The 23,707-nt window shown below is 42.9% G+C and overlaps 1 protein-coding gene across 5 annotated transcripts; it reads left to right on the top strand.

Moving 5' to 3' along the window:
* Positions 1-56: 56 nt before the first annotated feature.
* On the top strand, positions 57-23,595 carry pip4k2aa (phosphatidylinositol-5-phosphate 4-kinase, type II, alpha a). Of its 5 annotated transcripts, none has more exons than XM_030100068.1 (11): positions 57-991; positions 13,596-13,693; positions 13,833-13,929; positions 15,102-15,254; positions 15,544-15,690; positions 15,942-15,980; positions 19,403-19,507; positions 22,409-22,522; positions 22,681-22,921; positions 23,082-23,185; positions 23,450-23,595. In XM_030100068.1, the coding sequence occupies exons 1-11, from the start codon at positions 851-853 to the stop codon at positions 23,528-23,530; spliced, it is 1,320 nt and encodes a 439-aa protein (XP_029955928.1). In that variant the 5' UTR covers positions 57-850; the 3' UTR covers positions 23,531-23,595. The 5 variants fall into 5 exon arrangements, with proteins under 5 accessions (XP_029955928.1, XP_029955926.1, XP_029955927.1 ...); XM_030100066.1 differs by having other exon boundaries at positions 19,403-19,516; XM_030100067.1 differs by having other exon boundaries at positions 19,400-19,507.
* Positions 23,596-23,707: the final 112 nt, after the last annotated feature.

Raw genomic sequence — 23,707 nt, 5'->3', positions numbered from 1 at the left:
GGAGCTGCAGCGAATCAGCGCAGCAGACACTGCAAAGCTCGGGCTGTCACCTCCCATCCGTCCAGCTGTCAGTGGACAGCAGCACACATGAACATCAGTGCTGCAGCCGGAGAGGACCACCCGCCGAATTCACGTCGGTGTTGCAATTCAAGCAGGGCACGGACATGACAGGATACACCCCTGTCATTTCTCCGGACTAACCAGGAACGCGTAGGAGGAGGAGGGCTGAGCCGCTTGGCTGCGAGCAGCTGGCTAATGGCAGCTAGCTTGCAGGCTAACAGCTAACTGCACTGCTGGCTGGCGAGCGAAGGTCGGAGCGACTCATGTTAGCCATCAGTTAGCCCTCCAGCGTCGTTCACGTGTCATTTTAATAATTCTTTTTAAAGCCGCGCCATATTTCGCGTCGCTCTCGTCACGTGCTTTCGCGCATTTTCAGGTTTTTCGCGCGTATTAATTTTACGAAATTGTACCGTAGGCTAGCGGTTAGCGAGCTAGGCGGCTATGCTAACGCCAGCTCAGTGAGGGCTGACATCGCTCCGGACGAGTCGAGGAAGGAAGAGTGGTGACTTATGATGTGGGCTGGGGGAAGCGGAGGAGATCAGCAGTATTAGCTCAGCCACACCGTGTCTTCTTTCACTGATCGTGCTGGGGCCACATCGTAACGCAAGCCGTGTGGGACGTCGGGTGCAGAATAGAGAATCGGGGCACTTTGATTTGCGAGCTGTGGCTAAATGAATAGTATTGATATCACTGAGTCGTGAGCTGGTGGCCGCTGTGCCAGCTTCAGGTTGAAGACACTCGGACGGGATTATCGCACAGACTGCAATAACCAGCCAGTTTGCTTGAAAAGATGGCTTCGGCGAGCAGCATTGCCGCATCTATTGCGAGCAAAACGAAGACCAAGAAGAAGCACTTCGTCGCCCAGAAAGTGAAGCTCTTCCGTGCCAGCGACCCTCTGCTCAGCGTGGTGATGTGGGGAGTCAACCATTCGGTGAGTCAGACCGTCCAATGTCCCTGCGATCATCCTCAGCTCGGTTTCTCTCTCGATCCTTGCAGGGTCCCACGTTAAGTCTCACTTGCTGTCATGTATGAACATTCGTGTTATTGCAGCTGGTTGACAAATAGGCGTTGACAGCTGTCAAAAGTGTCAGTGGCTGCGAAGTGTGGCTGTCTTCCTGTAGCAAATCATGCACTCCGCGTAGTTCATCCTGCAAACGTTAAAATGACCATTCCACAATTTTGCAGTTTTGTGTGTGCCTGTGTGTGCGTGCGCCTGTGTGTGTTTTGAGCTGCAAACTCCTCTTTGGCTTCCTGTTGTGCACACGTAGGATAAGCTCCTAGGGCTCTGTGTCATGAGAGAGCAGATCTTCCCATGCAAGACAGCTTATCTCTGCTCTGGGCTCTCTTTCCCTTCCTTTTTCTGAATATTTGCTCTGGGCCGAGCTCTCATATGTTGAAGTGAGCACAAATTTGGCAGCCAGAGAACATAGTAATATTTCTGGCATGGAATCGTTTGATTAACCCTTCAGGCCATATTTTTATTCATCTGAAACTGGAATTGCTTCTTTGTGATACAAAGCTCTTTGTTCTTAGTTATTCTACTGTGTCTCACAGTCATATTATGGTTATTACCATTTTGGTTTGCGTTGTCCACACACCAACTCTGTGTTTCTGGTGTTTAATAGTGCAGCTTGCTAACAAATAACCTGAAGAAGTAAGGCGTGAGCAGTACTCAGTCAACATAATACTGTACATAAAGTTGCTATTTTACATTAGTATGAAATATTTTTTCAGTGAACACACTGGTAAAAATAAGTGTTCTATTGTTCATACAAAAAATATTAGCAACTTATGATTTAGGTCATTTTTTCCCAGGTTGCAGCTCTGCTTTCTCACTCTTTCTTCTTGTCAGCCGGTGTTGTCACACATTATGAAACATGTCATCATCAACACGACTTGCATTAACAACTTGGTTGTGCGTCCTTCATCCTGGAAGCAGCATAAATATTCACACTGGCTCCACATTGTGTCAGCTGTATATTAATATCTATTTAGCATTAACCCAGTGAGTCAGCTTCAAACATTCTGACACAGCAGTTGAGTTGGTTAAACATTGCTAATAAATGACACTATAACTGGGCCACATGTCACTTTGCAATATTTTTCATCTTCCCACAAACTGAGGACTTTTTTTTTTTTTATGTGTGAGCGGCTCAGAATGTGTGACATAGGACCGGACGATATATCAAATTTTACTCTTGGAAAGTACAATGTTGTTTATATCAATATAGTTTTTTGTATTAAAATATTAGTTTTAAGAGTTGCTACTTTCCCTACTTCTCTCCTATGTCACTCTGAAGTGAGCTGCACTCACAGCCCCGCCCCTCCCTGCACGCTCGCGCCGCTCATGTCTCAAGTTTGCAGACAGACAACATAGCGAGGGACAAAAACGATTGAAAAGTTGAAGAGGAGGTGATGGGAGCAATCTGCCATTTGTGCTGCGCAAATAATGGATCCTTAATTAGAAAACTTGGCCGATCCTACAAATCATCCAAAATCACTTTACAAAGGATCTGATTAATTCACACATTTGACACTGAGCAGAAACACGCAATCTGCAGAGAACGCATAAAAACGTGTTTCAACCAAAGGTTCCACCTCCTCCGGAGCTGTGTGCCTCTGACAGGAGGGAGCATTTCCTTCACGTTTTCTCTCATTGTGTTCAGCCCTGCTAAACATATGGTCTGTGGACCAATGGACCAAACCTGGGACACCAGAGAGTCCGGTCTGGCCTTTGAAATGACTCGACGGATAGTTGAATAATTTTTCGCCGCAACAGGACTGAGAGAGACATGAAGTTGAAATTATATTTATTTTGAAGATTTGAATGCACGTATTCTATTTATTTGTACACAAACATTTAGATTTGTAGATGTTGGTTCATTATTTTGCTGCCGTTTCACTGATCTGACCCTCCCTAACTTATGCCAGAACTAAAATTTGTTTGACACAGTCGGATTAAACCCGACAAACATGTTTTGTTTTTTGTTTTTTTGATGCATTCCACTTTTCTCACCTTCACGTTTATTTTGTGCAGCTGTTGGTTAATAAAGGGGCCTGTGTTGCAGTTTGTTTCTGGTTTTTACTCAGAATTCTTTATGTGGGAAAACTTTATTGAGGCATATATTAATTTTATATGGTATATTTCCATCTTCAAAAAAATATTTAGGTATCAATTTTAGGCCAAATTGCTCAGCCCTAGCCCCCATCGCATTGAAATATCAGCATTTTCACTCATTTTTGTTGTTGAGTGAATGGGGCCTCAGCTGGAGCCAATCCCAGCTTAGAGTGGGTAAAGGCAGGTTACACTCTGAGCAGGTCACCAGTCCATCACAGGACACACACACACACACACACAATCGCATTGACACCTATAATTACCTTCAAATGCATGTTCTTGGAAAGTGAAGTACCTGGAATAAACCCACATTGTAGTGGTTGCATGGCTGTACAATGAGCATTTCGATGAGTTACACTTCTGACAAGTAAAAAACAGAATCGAGAAAAAGGGGTTCGAGCATCAGTCATTTTTGTTCTCATCATTTTGGCTTTTTATGTGTGTACGGTGGTATATGTTGTACTTGGTCGGTCAATTTATTTTACTTCGCAACGTCGTGTCGAACTTGACAGTGTTCCCAGCAACAGATTGTACAGGGTGCAGTATTTGACTCACAATGTTCACATTATCTTGACCAATTCCTGAGTCAGTACTCAATTCGATTTATCTTTTTAAGCTGTAACATTTGATTTTTGGCCTAAGTGTTTAAGGTTGCGGTTTAATTTGGATTACTTTGCCTCAGAATAGCCCAATGTATGAGAGGCCAAGAGAGGTAAGGACCCAAAGCTGTTATTCTTCATCTAAGCTGTAGTCCATAGATAGATTACAGTCACCTGGCTGTGCTGTTAAGCCTGAGGGGACAAGGTAAAGTGCTGAAGAGGTATACGTCTCAGGAGCTATTCAGTCTGTTCAGTAATCATTAATAATGCACTGTTTGAATGTCACTTAAAATGCTTGAGAAGGATGGAGATTGATGCATGGGCCACTTCCTCGAATAGATTGCCTTAACATATTTGACACGGCCATTCATCAGCAGAACTGTGACTGTAGCAACCTCGCAACACCAACAAATAGTTCTGAATTTCGATTTCAAGATGAAAGGAGTTTCTGTGATCTCTGTCTCTTCAATGCATGATAAATTGGGATCCAATTCAGCGTAATAACATATATTTAGTGTGTTTCTGGTGTCTTAGAAGTCCCTGCTGAAGCGAGTCGCTGGTTTTTAACCACACTGAGCTGTGCGAATTGAATCTACATGTTCAAACTGTTCTCTTAGATTGCATAACACTGCCCAGGAGTGCCACTAGCACATTTTCTTTCTCCCGCCTTAGGCTACTTCTCTTGCTGTTTTCTCATCACTTGATCAGGCACACTGTTTGTCATACCATGGGCTGCGTCAAAATGATAATCGGTGCCAAGTCAACAGACGGAGTGATCCCGAGTTATTGCCAGAGGGTGCGAAGGATGGAAGTTTTGCAAGTACTAAATGTAAGGTTGCGTACTTTAACAAGGGGAATGCAGAAAGTAGGCTGCGAGACACTGCAAAGGAATGAGCAAAGGGTGAGGCTGGAGAATGCAACTCGGCTGCAGAAGCAACATGCAAACACAGGTTCAGCAAAAGTAGCCCCCACCTCTTATTACCGCTGTGGCCTGTCACCCTGAAACACCCACAAACACACCTCCTGGAACTCAAACTGACTCAGATCGCTGGTAAAATCTGTACTTTGAATAATATTGAGGAAGTACAGCTCATGTAGCGAATTAACATATGTTACCAAAGAAATCCAGAAATAAATCAGGAAATAATTTTGTCGCAAAAAGACAGTGGTATTTAATTCAAAACTTATAAGGTTCAAGATATGCCGAGTTTCTGATAATACTTTTCTTAAGAAGGTAGCACATTTTTCTTCAGTTCTTATATTATGAAGTTTTACGAGTGTCCAAGTCCCAGTAGCTTAAATGGCTTGCGGTTTTAGCAAAGTGGATTTATGTCATAGAGGAAAGTTTAAACAGTTCTTAGTATACATTAAAACTCAAATGGTGCAAAACCTTAAAGGAACTTGAGTTTACAAAATGAATCATCACCATCATGACTAAAGCATCTCCAGGCTCCAGGTCTTCTTGACATTTCAGATAAGAGTAAATTCTATCTCTCCAGGAGGCTCTGCTTTAAATTCACACGCTATGCTCTGACTCTTATACCCTAATAAAAATGACAGTAAATTTTTTAAATGAGGAATTCTGGCTTGTCTTAGTTTTCATAAACCCTTGGAGGGGGTGAGTGCTTAATTTGAATGGAAGTATTTAAAATGTCAACGTCACAGTTTTGAATACAGCTTTTGTTGCTTCAGTTTTCTGAAAATTGAGTTGATGGTTGTTGTTTTGTTTTTTGTTTTTTCTATTCTTACAAACTAATTATCCTTTATGTAGGAAAATCGTATCAGAGGTTAAATTGCAAGTCTTCCATCCATGTGACTTTGGGCTTCTGTTGGCTTCAGTTAGTGTCCTCTTTATCCCTGGAGAACTCTCATTAAACTCTCTCCAGCCTGCAGCTTTGTGGCCTGGCTTCATCAGATCCCCCTCTTTGTGCCATCCTGTCTGTGTGGCTAAGTTTCATCCCCGTCCCCCATCTCCTCCCTCTTTTTTTCCATGTTTCTACCTTTCTGTCTGACTCAGAGTAGCTGTGTCTGGTCTGTGGATTGCATAAGAGGCAGATTCTATAAATATCTGCAGGAGTAACCTACAGAGCTAATATGTACAATGATCATGGCTGAGGAAAAAGTGGGACCTCACATGCTGAAGAACTTGCGAAGCCACCTTTTGAAATTGTTTCTGTCTTAGTCCGTGCTGAAGTGCGATCACAAACATTTTTCTTACCTGCTTGTGTGAGTGTCTGTCCTGAGGCTCCATGTACCTGTCGATGGCTATGGAAATAGCTTTGACCGTGATTATTTTAACCCGTCTCTTGTGATCATTTTTTTTAACGTGAACCGGTCTGTCAGAATAAAGATGCATGCGACCCTCGGGCGATGCTGATTTTGCACGTTTCTCTTCAGCGCACACTGTATTGGTGGCATGATGAGAGCCAATACTCTGGTATGAAGATCATGCTAAAATTCATAAAAGTGTGACTGAATTTATTTCACTAAAACACCATTTTGTGTTAATACCCACTGTGCCAACTTTTGGAATAGTGTGACAATCAACATAAGAACAAGTGTTGCCTGTAATATTGGCATGCCACTCTTACAGTTTTCTTTGTGTTGTACAAAATATAGAGCTGTGGAGTGGATGATGTAGATTTTTTTTCCTGGATAAGTCTTATTATGCTACTGTTGTTTACATTATCCCAAATTATCTCTCATCTACCATCATCAATCACAGCTGCTCTGCTCTATTTCACGCAACATAATTTTCGCAGATGCAAACTCCACCTGCCAGTCAACTGTAACCTAAAACTTGAAGACTCACTTTCCTTATTTTGCAACGGTGTGTGTGTGTGTGTGTGTGTGTGTGTGCGTGTGCATGTGTGCGTGAGAGTGACTGACTGACAGTAACGGACAAAAATAGACTTGGATAAGCTGTTTGTGTCTGTTTTTGCAGACGTCTCACAATTCAAGGGATGACTAAGCTTTTAATTGCCCTGCAGGTGTCTTACTGAAATGTTACGCCGCTTCCACTTTGACAGTTAGTAAACTCTGACTTAGGGGAAAAAAATTTTGAAATACCGGAATTGTAAAGAAACCACGAGTACAGTAAAGAAAGAAAGGCCACCGTGTTTGAGTTTGATCTTTTCTTCTTCTTTTTTTTTCTTTTTTTTTTTTTTTTTTGAGGATGGGTGAGCATGAAAGTTAAAAGCTACACTGTCCAATTTTCAAAATTAGAAAGAGAATGACTTTCCCCTGCCCTCTTAAATGGGATGCGCAGCACAAATTAAAAAAGAAAAAAAAAAACATTTTTACATATGCATCAGTTTATCATTATATAAATGTCTGTTCGGTGCAGAATCTTTGAGGACAGCTGTTTGATTGCTTAGTTGTGGTATTTCAGTTCAGGTTTCACTTTCATTGTCAGCTTTTATTGTCTTCAACAAAATTAAATATAGCTGTTCAAGCTAATTAAGGCAGAGTTCATGTGAGGTGCTGCTTGTCTCTCTCGCTCTCGTCCTCTGTCTCTCACACACACGGTTGGCCTGCCACCTTTCCTCTGCTCTACTTTTATCACCTGTGCGTCCTCATTATTTCTGACTTCTCTCTTCGGAGCGGCCAAGAAACCAATCTACTTAACTCTTATGTTCCCTGATTTGTGTGTGGTCACGTTTTTTTATCTTTTTTTTTTTTTTTTTTGCGGAAGTGGAGCTATGCTTGTGTAACGTCCAGTGACGTTTCAGTTTTCTCCAGACCGCACAGAAGAGAGACGGCTAAGATCTATTACACAGTGAACCTTTGCAGGTTTTGAAAACATATTGATGTATATTGTAGCAAAACCTGTCTTTGAGTGCAAAGCCTAATTTCCTCCAAATAATTACCAAATTAATCACGACCAGACAGCATTGATTACATTTAAATTAGAGCCAAATGCTCCTAAATATTTTTTTAAATAATTTTAGGAGATCACAGCTGACTGTCTGAAAGTCGGCCTCCTTTCACTGATATAGTTTTACCCTAATTTTTCATTGATCTAAACAGTTGTGATGTTTTTTGTACATATCAGGCTTCCATATTGGGAGAGTGGCAGCGTTTCAGTCGCGTGTGCGATTGTAATTCATAGTACCTTTCATACAAAATTTCAAGGGCAGGAGGGTAACCATGACCTGCATACATTTTAATACATAATGTGACACTCATAAAATATATAAAAAAAAGGCCAGCCTTATTCAACAAAGTCCTCAACCATTTAGCAAGTCTCTCCACGCAGTCAAATGACCTGAGACGAGATTTCAGACCGTTTTGTAACTCTGTGTTTTTATTGGCATTTTGGAGGAATGTATACTGCCGATTACTGTTCTTTTGGGAACCTAAGTTCCCCTACTCTCTGAAATGTGCATTTTTCTTGTTCCTGCAGCTTAACGTTTGAGCTTCAATGTATTCCTGCAAACACAATCTGTGATATCACACATTTTGAAACCAAAGCCAATTTGCTTTGGTTCACAGCAGTAAACACAATAGTAAAACACTTCAGTTAGCTTGGTGAGAAGATTAATGTGTAAATTAGGTAACACTTTGTTTCAAGTACGTACTTTATTGGGTATTCTTAAGCATTTTCAGCAGTCCAGTATGAATAACAGTTCTGCCATAACCTTTGTTTAGTTTATGCTTGTGAAATGTGCAGTATTGTTGAGGTGGACTCTGGTGTGTTTAAAAGTGTTGCAGGCATCCTTCAGTGTCTGTCCCACTTTGTCCAACCGAGGGTCACAGGATTTGATTGGTTGACTGACTGGCTGGCGAGTTAGTCAGACCGTCACACACAAGCTCCACCTTTCTAATTATTTTGCTGTCATATTAACATGTATGGCGGTGTAATGTTTGTCACACCTGTGTTACATGACGATTATCCCCGGTTCGAGCCCGTAGTCAAGAGGCCTTTCTGTGTGGAACTTTTCATGTGGGGAGTTTATTCAGGTACTCGGGTTTCCTCCCACAACCCCAGACACATGCACCTGAGGTCAACTGGTGAAATTGTTCGTCAGTGTAGATTTGTGTGTTTAGCTTCCAGACTAATGTAGGTCGAAACCAAGTGGGTGATCAGTGTGTTGGTTCATTTACTCCTTCCCCTTTTTAAGTTGAGAGCAGGTTTACTCTCCTTCTCGTCACCCCTGTGTGGTATTACTCAGTGTCATCTGTTAGGAAGGAGTCATGTGTACAAAAAAAAAATTTTTTTTTTTACAAAGATAGGGCCGTGCCAGGCTGCTGACAGTGCACGTTCTCCTCATTGACTTCCTGCCCAATGGAGCAACAGCACACACTTGCTTCACTCTGCGCCGGAAAACTAGTCTTTGTCACCATGGAGACAAAAAGGAAGTGGTGGTGTGAAATTTGTCTGCAAGTTTGATAGAGCTGCAGCAAAGATAAGACATGAGATAACGGCGCGCATCGGATGAAACAAAACACGAGAGCGAACGGCTCGAGATAAAAAGTCATGACAAGAGCATAGAGTAGAAGAAACACATCTTTTTATGCATTTAAAGAACGCGGTGTGAACAGGCAGTCGCGTTGTTGAACAGCTTCCTACTTTCTATCAGTCAAACTGGCAAATCGTGGTGACTGTCAGAATCGTGATTGGTGATGATGGTGTTATAAAATGTGTTACATTGTCACAGACTTTGACACTCACATGCTCCTTGTTTCATCGAAGCAGAGTGTAATGACAGGAACAGTCACATTTGGCACCCGGAGGTAAAAATACAACAGTTTAGGCTTTGTAGGGGATCCACCCTGGTGGATGGTTGATATGTTCACCTCCTTTCAGTGTGTTTCTTTTTCACCAGCATTCTCCCAGACGCCTGTGTGTGCTAACATCAGCCATTGTCTCTGCTATTGTGTGAAACACAGCTTTGTTGATGAGGTGACATCTCCCTACCGAGTACCCAGGATGCATCTGTTCTGTAACATCACCGTGACGTCAGTGCCTGTCACACCAGGGTGCGAAAACAAACTTGGATATGACATCTGTTGACTTGGATCTCATTGCTCTGAGCTCCTTAATATATTTATTTTCATATTGTTCCCCCCTTTTACTTCTGTCATGACGTTCTCCTCTTATCCCTCTCTGTATCTTTCGCTCAGTTTGCTATCTTCTAAAAATAGTCCCCTCCATTTCTTTTTCTTTTTTTTTTTTCCAATTATTTGTTGAAATGCTTAAAATAATTGCTGATATCTTTTTGGAAGGTTGAATTCAGTGTAGCTGTAACCCGCAGTATTCCAGTGCTGCATGCACTTAGGAACAGCGTTGTCTCCTGAGGTATTGCTGCCCAGTTACTACATGTGTGCTGAGCTTATTTGTGGTTTGTGTGTTGACAGAGTAGACAAAGGCAGAGATTTGGATGCCGCTGCGTCTTGTGGAGTTCAGCGTTCATTTACATTTGATCAGTCAGTGCCATTAAGTTGGTGTTCCTTATTAAAGCACAAACTGGAATAACTGATGAGTCCCGTGACATTGAAGGAATAATGAATTGCTTTCTGTTAGTTTTACAGTGGGTCTGGTTGCATCTTAAATCTGTCTCATAGATTTTCTGCCTCCCACCGCCTCTCTTTGCCTTCCTTTCATCAGCATACTGCTGCATCCTGCCAGCTCCTGTCCTAGATATTAGCTGTGTTTAACTGCCTTTATAGTGAGCGATTTCAATCTGCTGTGCGCTGACTCTGCCAGCAAACACTGCCTGCAGTACCGGAACGATATACTTTGAACACAAACGCCATTACTTCCACGGGAAGGGTTAAAATAGCCTATTTATAATCATGACACTTCTGCTTCCAGTTCTCCTGTCATCAGTAGTGTTATTCATCTCACCTACCTGCACGAAAGATTTCTCCAGTAGCTCAGAAAGGCTCAGATAACACATACTGCGTACGTTCTCATCAAAACATTTGGAGGAAAGGTTCCCCGCACATCTCTGACTGTGCAGTTAACCTGTCAATCACTTGTTGTTGACTAATCAGGAGTTCTTAAGGTTAAGACGCTACATCTTAATGCAAGTGGGCCACTGGAATGAAGTAATTTGAGTGGCCAGAAGCTTAAGTAGGTGCTCTTTCCAAGGTCAACCCCCTTAATAGTAATAACAGGGTTGGCATCAGGACAGTAGACGGTTTTAGTCGTAAACAAAAATAAGATCTGATTTGCCTTAAAGAAAATGTTGCAGGCTGATGATTCCAAGAATCAGTCCGGGGTGGGGGTATGCATCAACAGCTATCATATTCCTGCAGATTTATTAGGCTCCGGTCGATTCTCGGTGGTGTTAATGCATGCTACCTCCTCGAAGGTCACTACTCCCGTTCTGATGACGCCGAGTCCAGCCTGTGAGAAATCCGCGCATGAAGCTGAAGTAAGAATTGGGACTCTGCTGCAGACAGACGAGTGCAATTTATGTTGCAGTCAATCGAAGTTTGAATATTATTCACTGCACCTACAAGTATGTTTGGTTAGAATGATTGGTTATTAATAGATTCAAGCAACCTGCCAGCACCCCTGCCTGCAGCCAACAACACACACATGCACACGGGGTAAACACACACAAGCGTCCACACACATCATATGTGCATCAAGCTGTGTCTGAGTCATAACAAATGTCAGGTCTACATAATCCAGCAATGTGAAACAAGGCCAGCTCCACGGCGAAATCCTGCCATGTACCCTAGGTGTTCGCAGCCCCGCCGTGTGTTAGGTAGTGACATGTCCTGTCCAGTGCTGATCATTCACATTTTCCACTCCCTCAATTGTTCATTTACTGATGTAATTTGGGGGACAAGTCATTGATTCTCTGCTACATTCAATGAAGATTATAAAGCAGCAGAGCCTCCCAGACTGCAGCAGGATATATTGAGATTATCTATCTTGCCTGAGTGACTGTCACTCGTATTCACATGTCATCTGGACTCGCGTACTTTCTGAGATGCACAGACAGAGACAAACATAATGTGTCTCCACTTGCTCACCCGTCTTGCTTTTTTACACTTTAAACCACCCCGATGCTTCTGCGGCACTGGCGGCTTTCCCACTTGCCCTTTCCTCCTCGCTGTCCTTCAAAGCTGTAGGCTTCATGGTTATGAAAATGTAATCTACGAGCTGCTCACACCGCATCGTGTTCTGTTCTTAACACCCGTATTGATTAATGATCCGGACCTAAATGCTTGGCGTGAATTATAAACTTGGCCAAATAACTTGGCATCTGCTCATTTTCATTAGTTTGAGTATAAAAAAAAGGCAAGGACATAAGTTCACCCTCGTAATTTGTATTCTTGCTTTTTTATTATTATTGTTCTGCTGCGTGCCAAATTTTACGCTCGTCTCAGATCACCAACTTTTATGACTTCGGCTGTTTTTCGCTCGCACGTTCAGATATTTGACCTTATTTCTAATCCTATATTAAGCCTATGAGCAGGTGTGTTTGTTCTGTCACCTGATTTGTCTTTGGATGTTTTTTTTTAATCATTATTAATAGATAACTAAATAGTGTTGCCTTGTGGCTTTGATTCCAGGATGAGACCATTCTTGGTCAGCGTTAATGTTTTCCTTGAGCCTGGCTGGACTTTCATCTAGATTTGTTGGTGGCTCTTAATCTGCATTAGGTGTGAATGTACATGATTGACTGTCTCTGCATTAGGAGTCGTGTCTGGTGGTCCCAAACTTGGATAAAGTGTGTATGAACGGCTGTTTACTATATTTAGTGTTGAGGTTTCATGTAAAAAAAAAAAAAAAAATGCATGATTGCCGATCGTTCCCAAAGTCTGCAAAAGGTTATTTTTCACTGGGTTCTGTTAAAGCACATCATAAAAAAGCTTATACGAGTTGTTATATGACGCATAAAAATTCCATTAGGCTGTGTTGCGATAGAAATCCTCTGATATGAAACGCTTAGATGAGACGATTTATCAGTTTTGTAACCGACTGAATAAAATGAACATAAAGACTTGTATAAGTAAAAATGATCACAACTGTTTGTTAGACAGTTGGCCACAAAATATTCCCGATATTCCGACTGACCTGCAGCCGTCTTCAACCTGCAGGATGTCGGAAAGCCCCTGCGTGTTTTAGGACCACAGAGGATTTAAATTCATGACTGAAAGCAAGTTCAGGGTCTCCCAGCCGAAATGAACCTGGGTGAAAATGTGTCAAACAGATGGCGCAGGCGGTGAGTTCAAAAAGACTGGGAAATGCCAAGTGTCAGGAAAAATGATTTGAAGCACATACGTGACAGATGGACAAGATGCACCAACGCAGGTTTTAAGCTCCAGAATACGTCATGTGTCAATTCTACACGAGAGGAAAAACATCAGCGGAGAGGCCGTCTTCTTTATTTGATAAAGTGTATCAGTGAGTTTCCCAACAGCAGAAGCTTGTCGAGATATTTCCTGAACTCGTTCTTTGTCTTTGAAACAGATGTGGAAGATTGATGTTGAAGAGGGGTTGTTTGGGTGGCCCTGGATTAAAGCTATTACAACACACAACATCTGTTGAACACGAGACAATTACTATATCATGAAGTGGCGCCCTTTGACTTTTTGAACTAACTGTCACTGCTGCTCTATCATCACCGTCCTTCAACTGAGGCATTTTTTTACATTGTCTCATTAGAGCAATTAAATCTACAGGGCAAGAATCACTGAAAAGTTTTTTTGTCAATGATCAACATATCTGCAGTCTTTCGTTTGGAGGAAGGTGTCTGCGCTGTTCTGTGTGCTCGCTGACATGTTTCAGACGGCTTTGGCTTCTGAGATGCTTCACTAATCTCTGCCGCCCCTGTGTTTTTTTGTCTTCACAGATAAATGAGCTAAGCCATGTTCAAATTCCCATCATGCTCATGCCAGATGACTTCAAGGCATATTCTAAGATTAAAGTGGACAACCACCTCTTCAACAAGTAAGATCCTTATAAGTATATTATATAAAGTTCTCTGTTATACTGAAGTGTGTGTTTTCCTGACATTTTTTGAAAATTGCCTAAATGAGCTTCCTGATGAACGATGTTCTTTGTGTTTTTAATGTTTGTTCACACACAGGGAAAACATGCCCAGCCATTTCAAGTTCAAGGAGTACTGCCCTCTGGTGTTTCGAAACCTCCGAGAGCGGTTCGGCATCGACGATCAGGACTTTTTGGTATTTAAAAAAAGAAAAAAAAATGACTATACTTTTTTCACAAATCTCACGAGACCCGATCCTCACGATCACTTCTGGGTCAACTTCCTTTTTTTGCCGCCTTTCACTACTGCATCAGTGTGAACCGGCAAATATGAAGCAGCCAGTTACCACTCGTGTGCGCACGATTCTCTGAATCTGATGAACAAAACTTACTGTAATTTCAAAGCAAATTATCGTGCCTTTTTCTCTTCCCTCTTCTGTTTGCGCCCACTCGTTCTCTTCCTTTTATTATTCACTCTTTCCTAGCAAGTCCCCATTTCCCAGCGCAGTCAGTGAGTTGGCAGTATTTGGAGGTCATTGTGTCCCGGCTCAGTGCAGCTGTCCTTCTCTCATGTTTACATTAGGGTACAGCTGGCTGCAGTGAGTGGGCATTCAGAGCTGTGAAGAGACTGACCACTCCAAAGGAATTGGATGACTTTCCTGCTTGCAGCCACTTGTCATCTTTCATCGTTTTTCTTTTTTTTTTTTTCTTCTTGCTCTCGTACCAGATTCCCTTTGCTGTTTTAACTGTTTTCCGTCATATTATAACAACTGACTGCTTAAGCAAAATATGAGAATCTCTGTGACAGTCTACTCCAGTCAAGTATGCTTCTTTAATCTTTTTAGAGAAAAGACACTTTAACACCAATACTGCGAAACACATTCTATTTTTCGTGTACCTCTGAAGTGAGTTCTCACTTTGCACCACAGCTTTGGATGCTGAGGGTTGAAGTGAGGGGAGGGATCTGAGGAATTCTTGGAGAATGAGGCGCTGAGCCAGGGGTGTTGGATCGTGTTACTGCGGAGCTCCAAAGTCTGGCCAGCAGCTGTTTGTGTCTGTGTGTAGCTTTGGACAGACAGCGTGCGCAGAGGTCAGAACCTCATATGTTTAGACTGACGTGTGGGAGGCGGTGAGACAATAAGAAGGTAGACTTAGGACAAGCTGCTTCCAAATACAGTACCAGAGCTTTTCCCTTTAACTGTTCAGTGCCCAGAAAATGTGAATTCCCCATCAGCTGTTCAGTCGTGAGATGTAAATATGGCTTCTTAGTCTTCATGTATTCCAAACGTAAAATCTATGTAGTAAATATTCATGTACAATAATTCAGGTCATTTTTTTTAGATTTGCTGTCTTTGCTTTGTGTCTGCAGAACTCTTTGACACGCAGTGCTCCCTTGAATAGTGAGGCCCAGGGACGGAGTGGAGCTCGCTTCCATACCTCTTATGACAAGCGCTACGTCATCAAGACCATCAGCAGCGAGGACGTGGCCGAGATGCACAACATCCTGAAGAAATACCATCAGGTGAACGCAGGCTTTCTTCTAGTAATGTCGAGAAATGGAAAGACTCCTTTTCATTGGGTTCATGTAAAAAAAAAAATTCCAATTTTCTAGTGTCAAATACAGACTCACACAACTCAGACCTTGACCCCACGCTTCCTGTTCATGAACAGAATTAGGTTATCAAAGAGGAACTGCACCTTATCAGCTCTCCTGATTCATTCCTGATGGTTCCACCTCTGGTCTGAGCCCTGAACGTTTGTTGTGACCGGAGCAGGATTATGACTCTGCCCTCCTCGTTCTCTGTTGGCAGTTCATTGTGGAGTGCCATGGCAACACACTCCTCCCGCAGTTCCTGGGGATGTACCGGCTCACCGTGGACGGAGACGAGACCTACATGATTGTTACACGCAATGTCTTCTCCCACCGTCTTTCTGTCTACAAAAAATACGACCTCAAGGTAGGAGAGAGCGGGAAAAACAAAACAAGAAAAAAAGAAACAAGGAAATAAAGGTTGTCTGATAATATGTGAAGATATGCAAATTAAAACTAGAGCCACTCTTTGTCCTGTTTTTTTTATTTTCCAGTCAAATCACCTTTGTGTTTGTAGTTCAAATATTTCATAAAACCTTGTTTCAAAAACAGTTTCATGTAAATGACTCACTCGTGTTCTGTTTTTTGTTCATTCATTTGGTTTCATTATCTTTTCAGGGTTCTACAGTTGCAAGAGAGGCCAGCGACAAGGAGAAGGTACAGTCGCCTCTTGTGAACCAGGACTTAGAATCGTACATATTCATACACCTTCACAGTTTTGCAGAGATTTTTAAAAAAAGAATGATTTAAAAAAAAAAAAACACTGGATTGTGGTTCTGTCAGGGTAAGGTAAATAAATGCATCCGACACATCCGAAATCAAATTTTCAAAGAAAATCCACTAAATATTTTAACATTCTAACCTCACTTGTCTCTCAGAGCTGATGTGTAAATTTCATATTAGTCCACTTCAGCCTTTACTGTGTTAAGCATCGACGCACACATTGCATTTTGTGTTTTACTGTTGCCATAGTGAAGCAATTTCCCATTTTCTGTGCATTTAGAGGAAGTACAGATTCAAAGTAATGATAATTACCTTCCTGTATTTCCAATTCAAAACAGTTTTTCTTGTTTTAGAAGGAGGACCCTTCCTTCTGAACATCAGGAGCTTTGTTGATATAATAAATAAATGTCAAATCATTCAGTGTGTGAGGAACATTTAGTTGACACACCAAAGAAAAAACAATTTTTCGGAAATGCCATATAGCTGTCTGTCAAATAGCTTAATCGGGTTTTCTGATTGAACTGTGGATAATCTGTGAAATACTGGCGAAAACAATCAGTGTTTCCAATAAGTGACGCGGCTTCAAATGGTTTGAAGCCCACTGTCGACACCCAAACGGCCAAACTAACCCGTGGTCTGCCTTTGTTTCCCTTTGGGTGGGGATGACAGTAGCAGAGATCCATCTCCTTCAGTTAGCACCTATTTCATCACTCCATTTCTTTTGTAGCCACTGCACGCTATTTGTGTCTCTTTTATTTGCCACATCCCCCTCTAACCTCGCTTCTGCTGTTCCATCAGTTCCCCTGCTTGCTGTCTGTGTGTGTGTGTGTGTGAGTGTGTGTGAAAGACAGGGCTGTATTTGTGTCTGTGTGTGTGTGTGTGTGTGTGTGTGTGTCTGTCTGTCTACTGTGGTGTGTGCTGGGCTGAGAGTTTGTGTTGTTGAGTCAGTTGTTGTCTCATGTTCGATTTGTCTTCTGTGCGATGTTTTTTCTTTGTAGCCGTGTGTCTGAATGGGTGAAGCGTCTTTACGAGGAAGGTTTTTTGTGTGTTTGATAGCGATGGACGTGTTTTCATTTCGATGTGAGACGCTGCCTCTCTCAAGTTTTTGGCTTTTGGCTGCTTGCACAGAGTCACCTGCCAAAAATTAAGTAATTGTGTACCCAACCAGATGTTTTTTGCTCTTTCTTTTTCTCTTTTTTTTTTTTTTAAGTTGATATGGCCTGAACTGAAAATTAGGATTGTTGCATTCCCAGATATAAATAGATTTATTTGAGACAGAAATAGAAGGCTTTGTCCTTGGGTGATGAAAGCTGCTGACGCCGCCCTTGAACGCTGTGACTTTGGAGTACAGTTTGTCAGCTCAGCGATATTGTAAGGGGATTATGGAGGTCTGTCAGGATTTATTTATTTATTTATTTATTTATTTTTTCATTCTTTCCAATAAAGTCTTCACTTTTCGCATCGCAAAGGGTTTTGTTTCTGGCGAGGCTGCCACACGTTTGACCCAGAGCAGTTTGAACTTTCCACCGGGGTTTACACGGGCTTAATTGTGGAACACCGTGCAGCGAAGCGTGGAAGACTTCAGGGAATCCCTGATCTAAATATAGCCTTCTGTAAACGGAGGAAGAAACAAAACATTATTGGGGGTTAAAACAGAGGAGTGGAAAAACAAAGCAGCTGAGGATTTAACACACACGTGAGTCGACTGTGTGACCTCCTTTCGGGCTGCAGCGCAGCTGTGAGTGAAACACCGTCCGTCGTCTCGCAACAGATTAAACTGACATGAATGAAGTTGATTTTTAAACTCCAGCCACTGACTCATGACTCGAGCATTTGTTTCGTTTGCCTTACTTTACCAGTAAAACGTGGCGATTTGGTCAAGTTTTCTCACTCTCATACATGCAACATGCTTTTGCATGCAGAATGCAGAAATACTCTATGTAATCACACTTGGTCACATCTGAGACAGGAGAAAATGCCAAACCTTATTATAGCTCGGCTTAAGAAAGACTCCAGTTGCTTTCTGTTCTGAGTCAGTTCCTGTTGAATTACTCTGCATTCCCTCAGTCCCGGTGTGTGGACTCTACACGACGATCAACGAAGACGAGATTGAATCATGTCAAACGATGGCTTAAAATAACATTTTTTTGTTCAGGAGATTCTGAGTGTGTCAGGACCAAAAGGGATCGCTGCACCTACACACAAACGACAAGCACGGCAGGGTCCTCTCCTGACTGCATGGCCCTCCCCCTTTCATGCATGCATCTGCATGGTATACAGTGTTTCTCTGCATCCTTTATGAACTGACATTTTTTCCTAACACATCTTGATGTGTATGAACACCAGCCTCATTCTTTTGCACATTGTGGACATGTTCTGTTCTACCCACATATGACATGTATTTTCCTTTCCATAAAAGTAAACCTTGTGGTCCTTGTTAGATGCTGTCTCACCGTTTTTGTCTATCGAGCAGCCGCAGCTGGCTGAAGTTGCTCTCAGGTTAGCTGAAAGGAAGCACAAATTAGATCTGGAGGTTTTAAGCAATTTCATCAAACCACACTGGGTTTGTTGACGTTGCTTTACTGTATTTGTTGCTGTTTTATTGAGGGCTTTGACCCCAGGTTGATCAGATATTGATTCAGGATTCATGTAATCACAGTATTTCTGTTGCTACCTACAGAATTATATCTTCAGGTAGAAGTTTATTTATAGAGTAGAACCTGATTCTCCTTTTTTTTTGTCCTCTTTTCACCAGCACACACTGGTGTCTGCGGTTAAATGAGTGTGTGCACTTTTTTTTATATATATATATGCTGCCATGTATTCAGTAGTTGTAGGCCTTTAGAAATAGCTGCACACCTGATCAGATGCAAAATGGCGATTTTGTGGAGTCCAAATTAGTTTCCACCTGGTGGATTGCTTCGCGTAGTCCCAGTCCTTTGCTCCCTGAAGTATCTGCGAGTTAACGCCAGGATGTGGTCATAGCACCACGATAGGCTGCAAACAGGACCCTGTTCTGAAATCAGAATCAGAAATAATATTATACAGAGTGTCAAAACTCCTTTTCATGAATGAAATTAAAAAAATTATGTTCAGTTGCTTCTCCCTGGAGGCGCCCGTTGGATGCTGGTACAGGTTTTCCTGATTGAGCCGTTGTTCCCGTCCAGACTGGTCGTGCAGACCCTCCGCGCTGATGCCCTTTCCAACCCTCTACCAATCTGAAATAACACTTGTGTTCTGTTACATTTTAAACGCTTTGCCTTTACTTCCAACTTCCTCCCTCCCTTCCTCTCTCCTTTCTTCTCTCCTTTCCTCCACCCCTACCGTCCCTCCCTCGCTCCCCCCTTTTCTAGCAGCCACCCCCACCAGAGGATGTGCCCCCGCGGCCCAAATCTGGTAACGTTCAGCAAAGGCTGCAAACACTGCGGATTGCCACGCGCTTTTACTGCGCCATGAAACACGTAAGAGATGTAAGAGAACCAGGGCTCATATACCAGGCATGATCTATTAAATCAATCTTATTTTACTGTTTCCCTTTAATTTGTTTTTTTTTTTTCCGTTTTTGTTTTATTTTTTTCCTATGGCCGAACTCCTCCGTTCCTTCGTAACCACAAAGCTGATTCTGAGTTATTTGAAAACCATATTTTGCACACATCCCATCCATTTTCAGTCGCCTTTTGCTGAACTTTTTTAGTAAGTTTGGTCTCACCAGACAGCTGATTTTGTTCCTACCATTCGCTCAACGGCACCGACATGTTCCTAAAACCCGGAGAGCCGGAGGGGGGAGAGCAGATGACCGAGTTAAGAAAGGGAAAGGTCTCTTCCGTCATTGGTATTTTCCTCAAGTCATGAAAATGAAGTTGTGAGTCAACTCAAATTGAAATTTGATCATCTGACAAAAATAAGTAGTCTGTGTTTGCTAAACAGTTGTAAAAAAAACCACTACTACATCCTACTGGCAAAAAGCATGAGGTCTGCATAGAAGAGTTGTCAAGATGGCAAATATCTTTCCTCCAGATCACTTTTTTTTTCTTGTTTTGGGAGCTTTTAAACATTTTGTAAGGAAATCCGTAATACATTTGGAAAGCAGTGCAGCGGTTTTCGCAATTTTTTTTTTGGCAACTAGTTAATAAGCTCCTCAACTGTTTTCAGGAGGGAGTCGTTTCTATGCACGTTAACAGGTAATTCTAGAGAATATTCAGGGCTACATAACCTTATGAGGCAGGAGTCATACACATGGTGATTTGCAACTGACTGAACTAATCAACTGCAGGCTTTAAATACGTTACTAATGTGAAAACAGCCCGTGGATTTTCATGCGCACGTGAACACGTCATCAGGAAGAGCAAACATTTCAGGTATACTTGGACTTAAAACTTGACAAAGGACGAGGCTTTGTCAAGACATCCGGGCCCGTTTTAGTCGCAGCCGATACGAGACACAAAAGAAAACGAGTTCAGTCTCTTCAGGTGGTGGAGAAATTCTGCTCCTGTCACAACGCTTCGCAAGGCTCATTGACAACCCGCCCTTTCTTCCTGCCTCTAATAATATCTTTCTGTTGTTCTACGCACTACCTCAGTGGGGTTCACAAGTCAGACGCATCTTATTGCAGTCGGTGCAACAGAGAGAGTCTTCGACAGTGCGGCCGACAGAGTCCTCCAGCGTGACAGAGAGGAGTTTATTACATAATGAACCCATTAGGAAGTGTTGGGCCTGAAAATTAGACAGTGAACTTGAATCCACAGAAAGATGGATGATTGTAATTTGAGGCGTCTGCTCAGGTAATAGGCCTGATAAAACATTGTCAGAGGAAACGCTCGCTCTCTTCAGTCAGCCTCACGTTGCGTCCTCATCTACTTTTTATGTCGCATCTTTGTTCAATCAAGCCAGTCGTGCATCCCATATTTATTGCAAATTGGAGGTCCATGTCTGTATATATATGTGCTCAAGTGTCCTACTTTGTGAGATGTATTCCTGTGTTTCTCTGTATACACTGTATGTGTATGTATGTGTGTTAGCGTGCGCTGTCTGAGCTCATTTTAGTGCCGCAGAGTGCTGTTCTGTATGTGTTGCTACTCTTCTCCTGCTGCCATAGAAACATTGTAGTAGCTAAACTGCTGCTGTACCCCTGTTGCCTCATTTCCTGCTCTCTTTTTCCTTAGTGACTCAGAACTAGGTCCCGTCCCTCCCCGCATAACACCTCTTCCCCCTACAGGCTGCTGGCAGCTTTGCAGTAGCCCTGCTAAGTAGGAAAACCAGTCCCAATAGACGCGTTTAAATAGGAAACTCCTTCTGTCTGCTTGTAGACCTCATAAAGGGAACTATATCGAAAGACACGCCGGCTTTATAGAGTTGGAGAATATTTATGGAAGCTGCAAAACTGGTTTCTGAAAAGCATCTTTCAAAGAGATATTGAGGCATCATTGGCAGAAGTATGCCGTTGTAACTGGTAAACGTGGATGCTTTTCAGAGTCCAGCTCAGAAATGACTTCTCATGGCTTTGATTTAGACGTGCTTTTCTTTTTTTTCCCATGTCACAGAGTGTACAGATTCAACAGACGCATTTAAAACACTGTGTAGACATATGTGCATCGTGCCATTCGTTTCTGGAAAGTAAGTTTATTTCAAACTGAACAAAATGCTGAATGTGCATATTATTGGTGCGTCACATGGATCTGTACCCTGCTGTGAGCATGCTGCATGCACAGTATTCCACAAGTCGACACGTTTAGCTTGAAAAGAGGCAAGCCTTGGTTTGGAGACAGACTGCTTGTGCCTTTTTTTTTTCTTTTTTTTTTTTTTAACAGCCAACTTTACTTCCTAATAAAATCTGTTCCATTCGGATGAATTTGACAAGCTTATCCAACAAACCACAGGCTGGAAGCCTCATTAAGATGAACGGGGTATTTCAACATGCAGACATGCAGTAGGTTCACTCTCACAGGCTGATAAGTCACGTCTACCGTTGGAATCGACCGTTGTTGTTTCTGCTTTTTGAAATACCCCTCGGTTCTCTAGAGTGGAGCAGCTACATGCTGTCTACCTGCAATATTTAAAATGCTGCGCTCTGATGGGGAAAAGGTGAAGAAAACAGATGATGGTGTTACTAATTTAATTAAATATTAAGGTTTTAATCATAAGAATGATCCATCAGATTAACACAACGGTAAGGATCAGAACTGTTTGATTGGATGGACTGACAGTTACTTTTTATCATCTTCTAAAAGAAGGATTTACATTTAAGCACCCAGAATTCTTCACGTTTTTGCGCAGCCCAGCTGAGCGCAGCATCGTGCCCCTGAAGGATGTATTGTAGTGTCTGATCTTTGCAATGGTTGCTAATCTCCAATACTAATGGCCAGGCCAAGGAGCTGCCCACCTACAAGGACAATGATTTCATCAACGACGGCCAGAAGATCTACATTAACGAGGAAAACAAGAAAATGTTCCTTGAGAAGCTCAGGAAAGACGTGGAGGTACGTGTCTGAAATGCAGATGTTGAACAAAGGCGTGAATTTTCCTCTGGACTTCTTCTCTTTTCTACTTCAGCGCGACTTGATCCTCCCCTACCAGAAGCTCTGTACTCGGTTGTTGTCATATCTCTGCGCTAACCCGGCCTTTTCCAACCCCTCAGTTTCTGGCCCAGCTGAAGCTGATGGACTACAGTCTGCTGGTGGGGATCCACGACGTGGAGCGGGCCGAGCAGGAGGAGGTGGAGAGCGAGGACAACGAGGCGGACGAGGAGGGCGAGAGCGACGGCGGGGGCATTGGGACGCCTCCCGACAGCCCCAGCAACACCCTGGACAGCACCAAGCCCCTGTCGCCCGGGGAGTTCGATCCCACCATCGACGTGTACGCCATCAAGAGCAATGAAAGTGAGTGGCACTGTTTCAACGAAACAAAACAGCACAGAGAGCTCCCCCTACTGGCTGCTGAAGCTATAACCTGCTGTCAACAATGTCTCCTTCAGATAACTTATTCATGGCACTGAAGACAGAATCAATATTCGACTGTATTTCTCTCTCCGACCTGCAGGTGCCCCGAGGAAGGAGGTGTACTTCATGGCCATCATCGACATCCTGCAGCATTACGATGCCAAGAAGAAAGCTGCGCACGCCGCCAAGACCGTCAAGCACGGGGTACGTCGCTTCTGAGGCCTGTTCAGACTGAAATGCTGAAAAAAAAACAACCAGCCTGTTGGGATGATCTGAGCTGTGTGTGTGTGTGTGTGTGTGTGTGTGTGTGTGTGTGTGTGTGTGTGTGTGTGTGTGTGTGTGTGTGTGTGTGTGTGTGTGTGTGTGTGTGTGTGTGTGTGTGTGTGTGTGTGTGTGTGTGTGTGTGTGTGTGTGTGTGTGTGTGTGTGTGTGTGTGTGTGTGTGTGTGTGTGTGTGTGTTGTCTGCAGGCCGGAGCAGAGATCTCCACAGTGAACCCGGAGCAGTACTCCAAGAGGTTTTATGATTTCATCACCACTATCCTGTCATAGCCTCCAGGAGCGACGGGGGCGCCGAGGCACATGGGGGGGGAAAAAGGGAGGGAGGGCGAGCGGGGGGGGGGAGCATGGCGGAGGAAAGAAGTGACGGAGAGGGGAACCCATCGGGCGGCCGCATCAACAAGGTGCTGTGATGGCTTCGTATCGCTCTGCCTCATCCGATCCCCTCGC

The sequence above is a fragment of the Salarias fasciatus genome, chromosome 9 (genome assembly GCF_902148845.1).
Source record: "Salarias fasciatus chromosome 9, fSalaFa1.1, whole genome shotgun sequence".
Classification (NCBI taxonomy): domain Eukaryota; kingdom Metazoa; phylum Chordata; class Actinopteri; order Blenniiformes; family Blenniidae; genus Salarias; species Salarias fasciatus.
The sequence above is the reverse complement of the archived record's forward strand: the minus strand, read 5'-3'. Positions and strand labels throughout refer to the sequence as shown.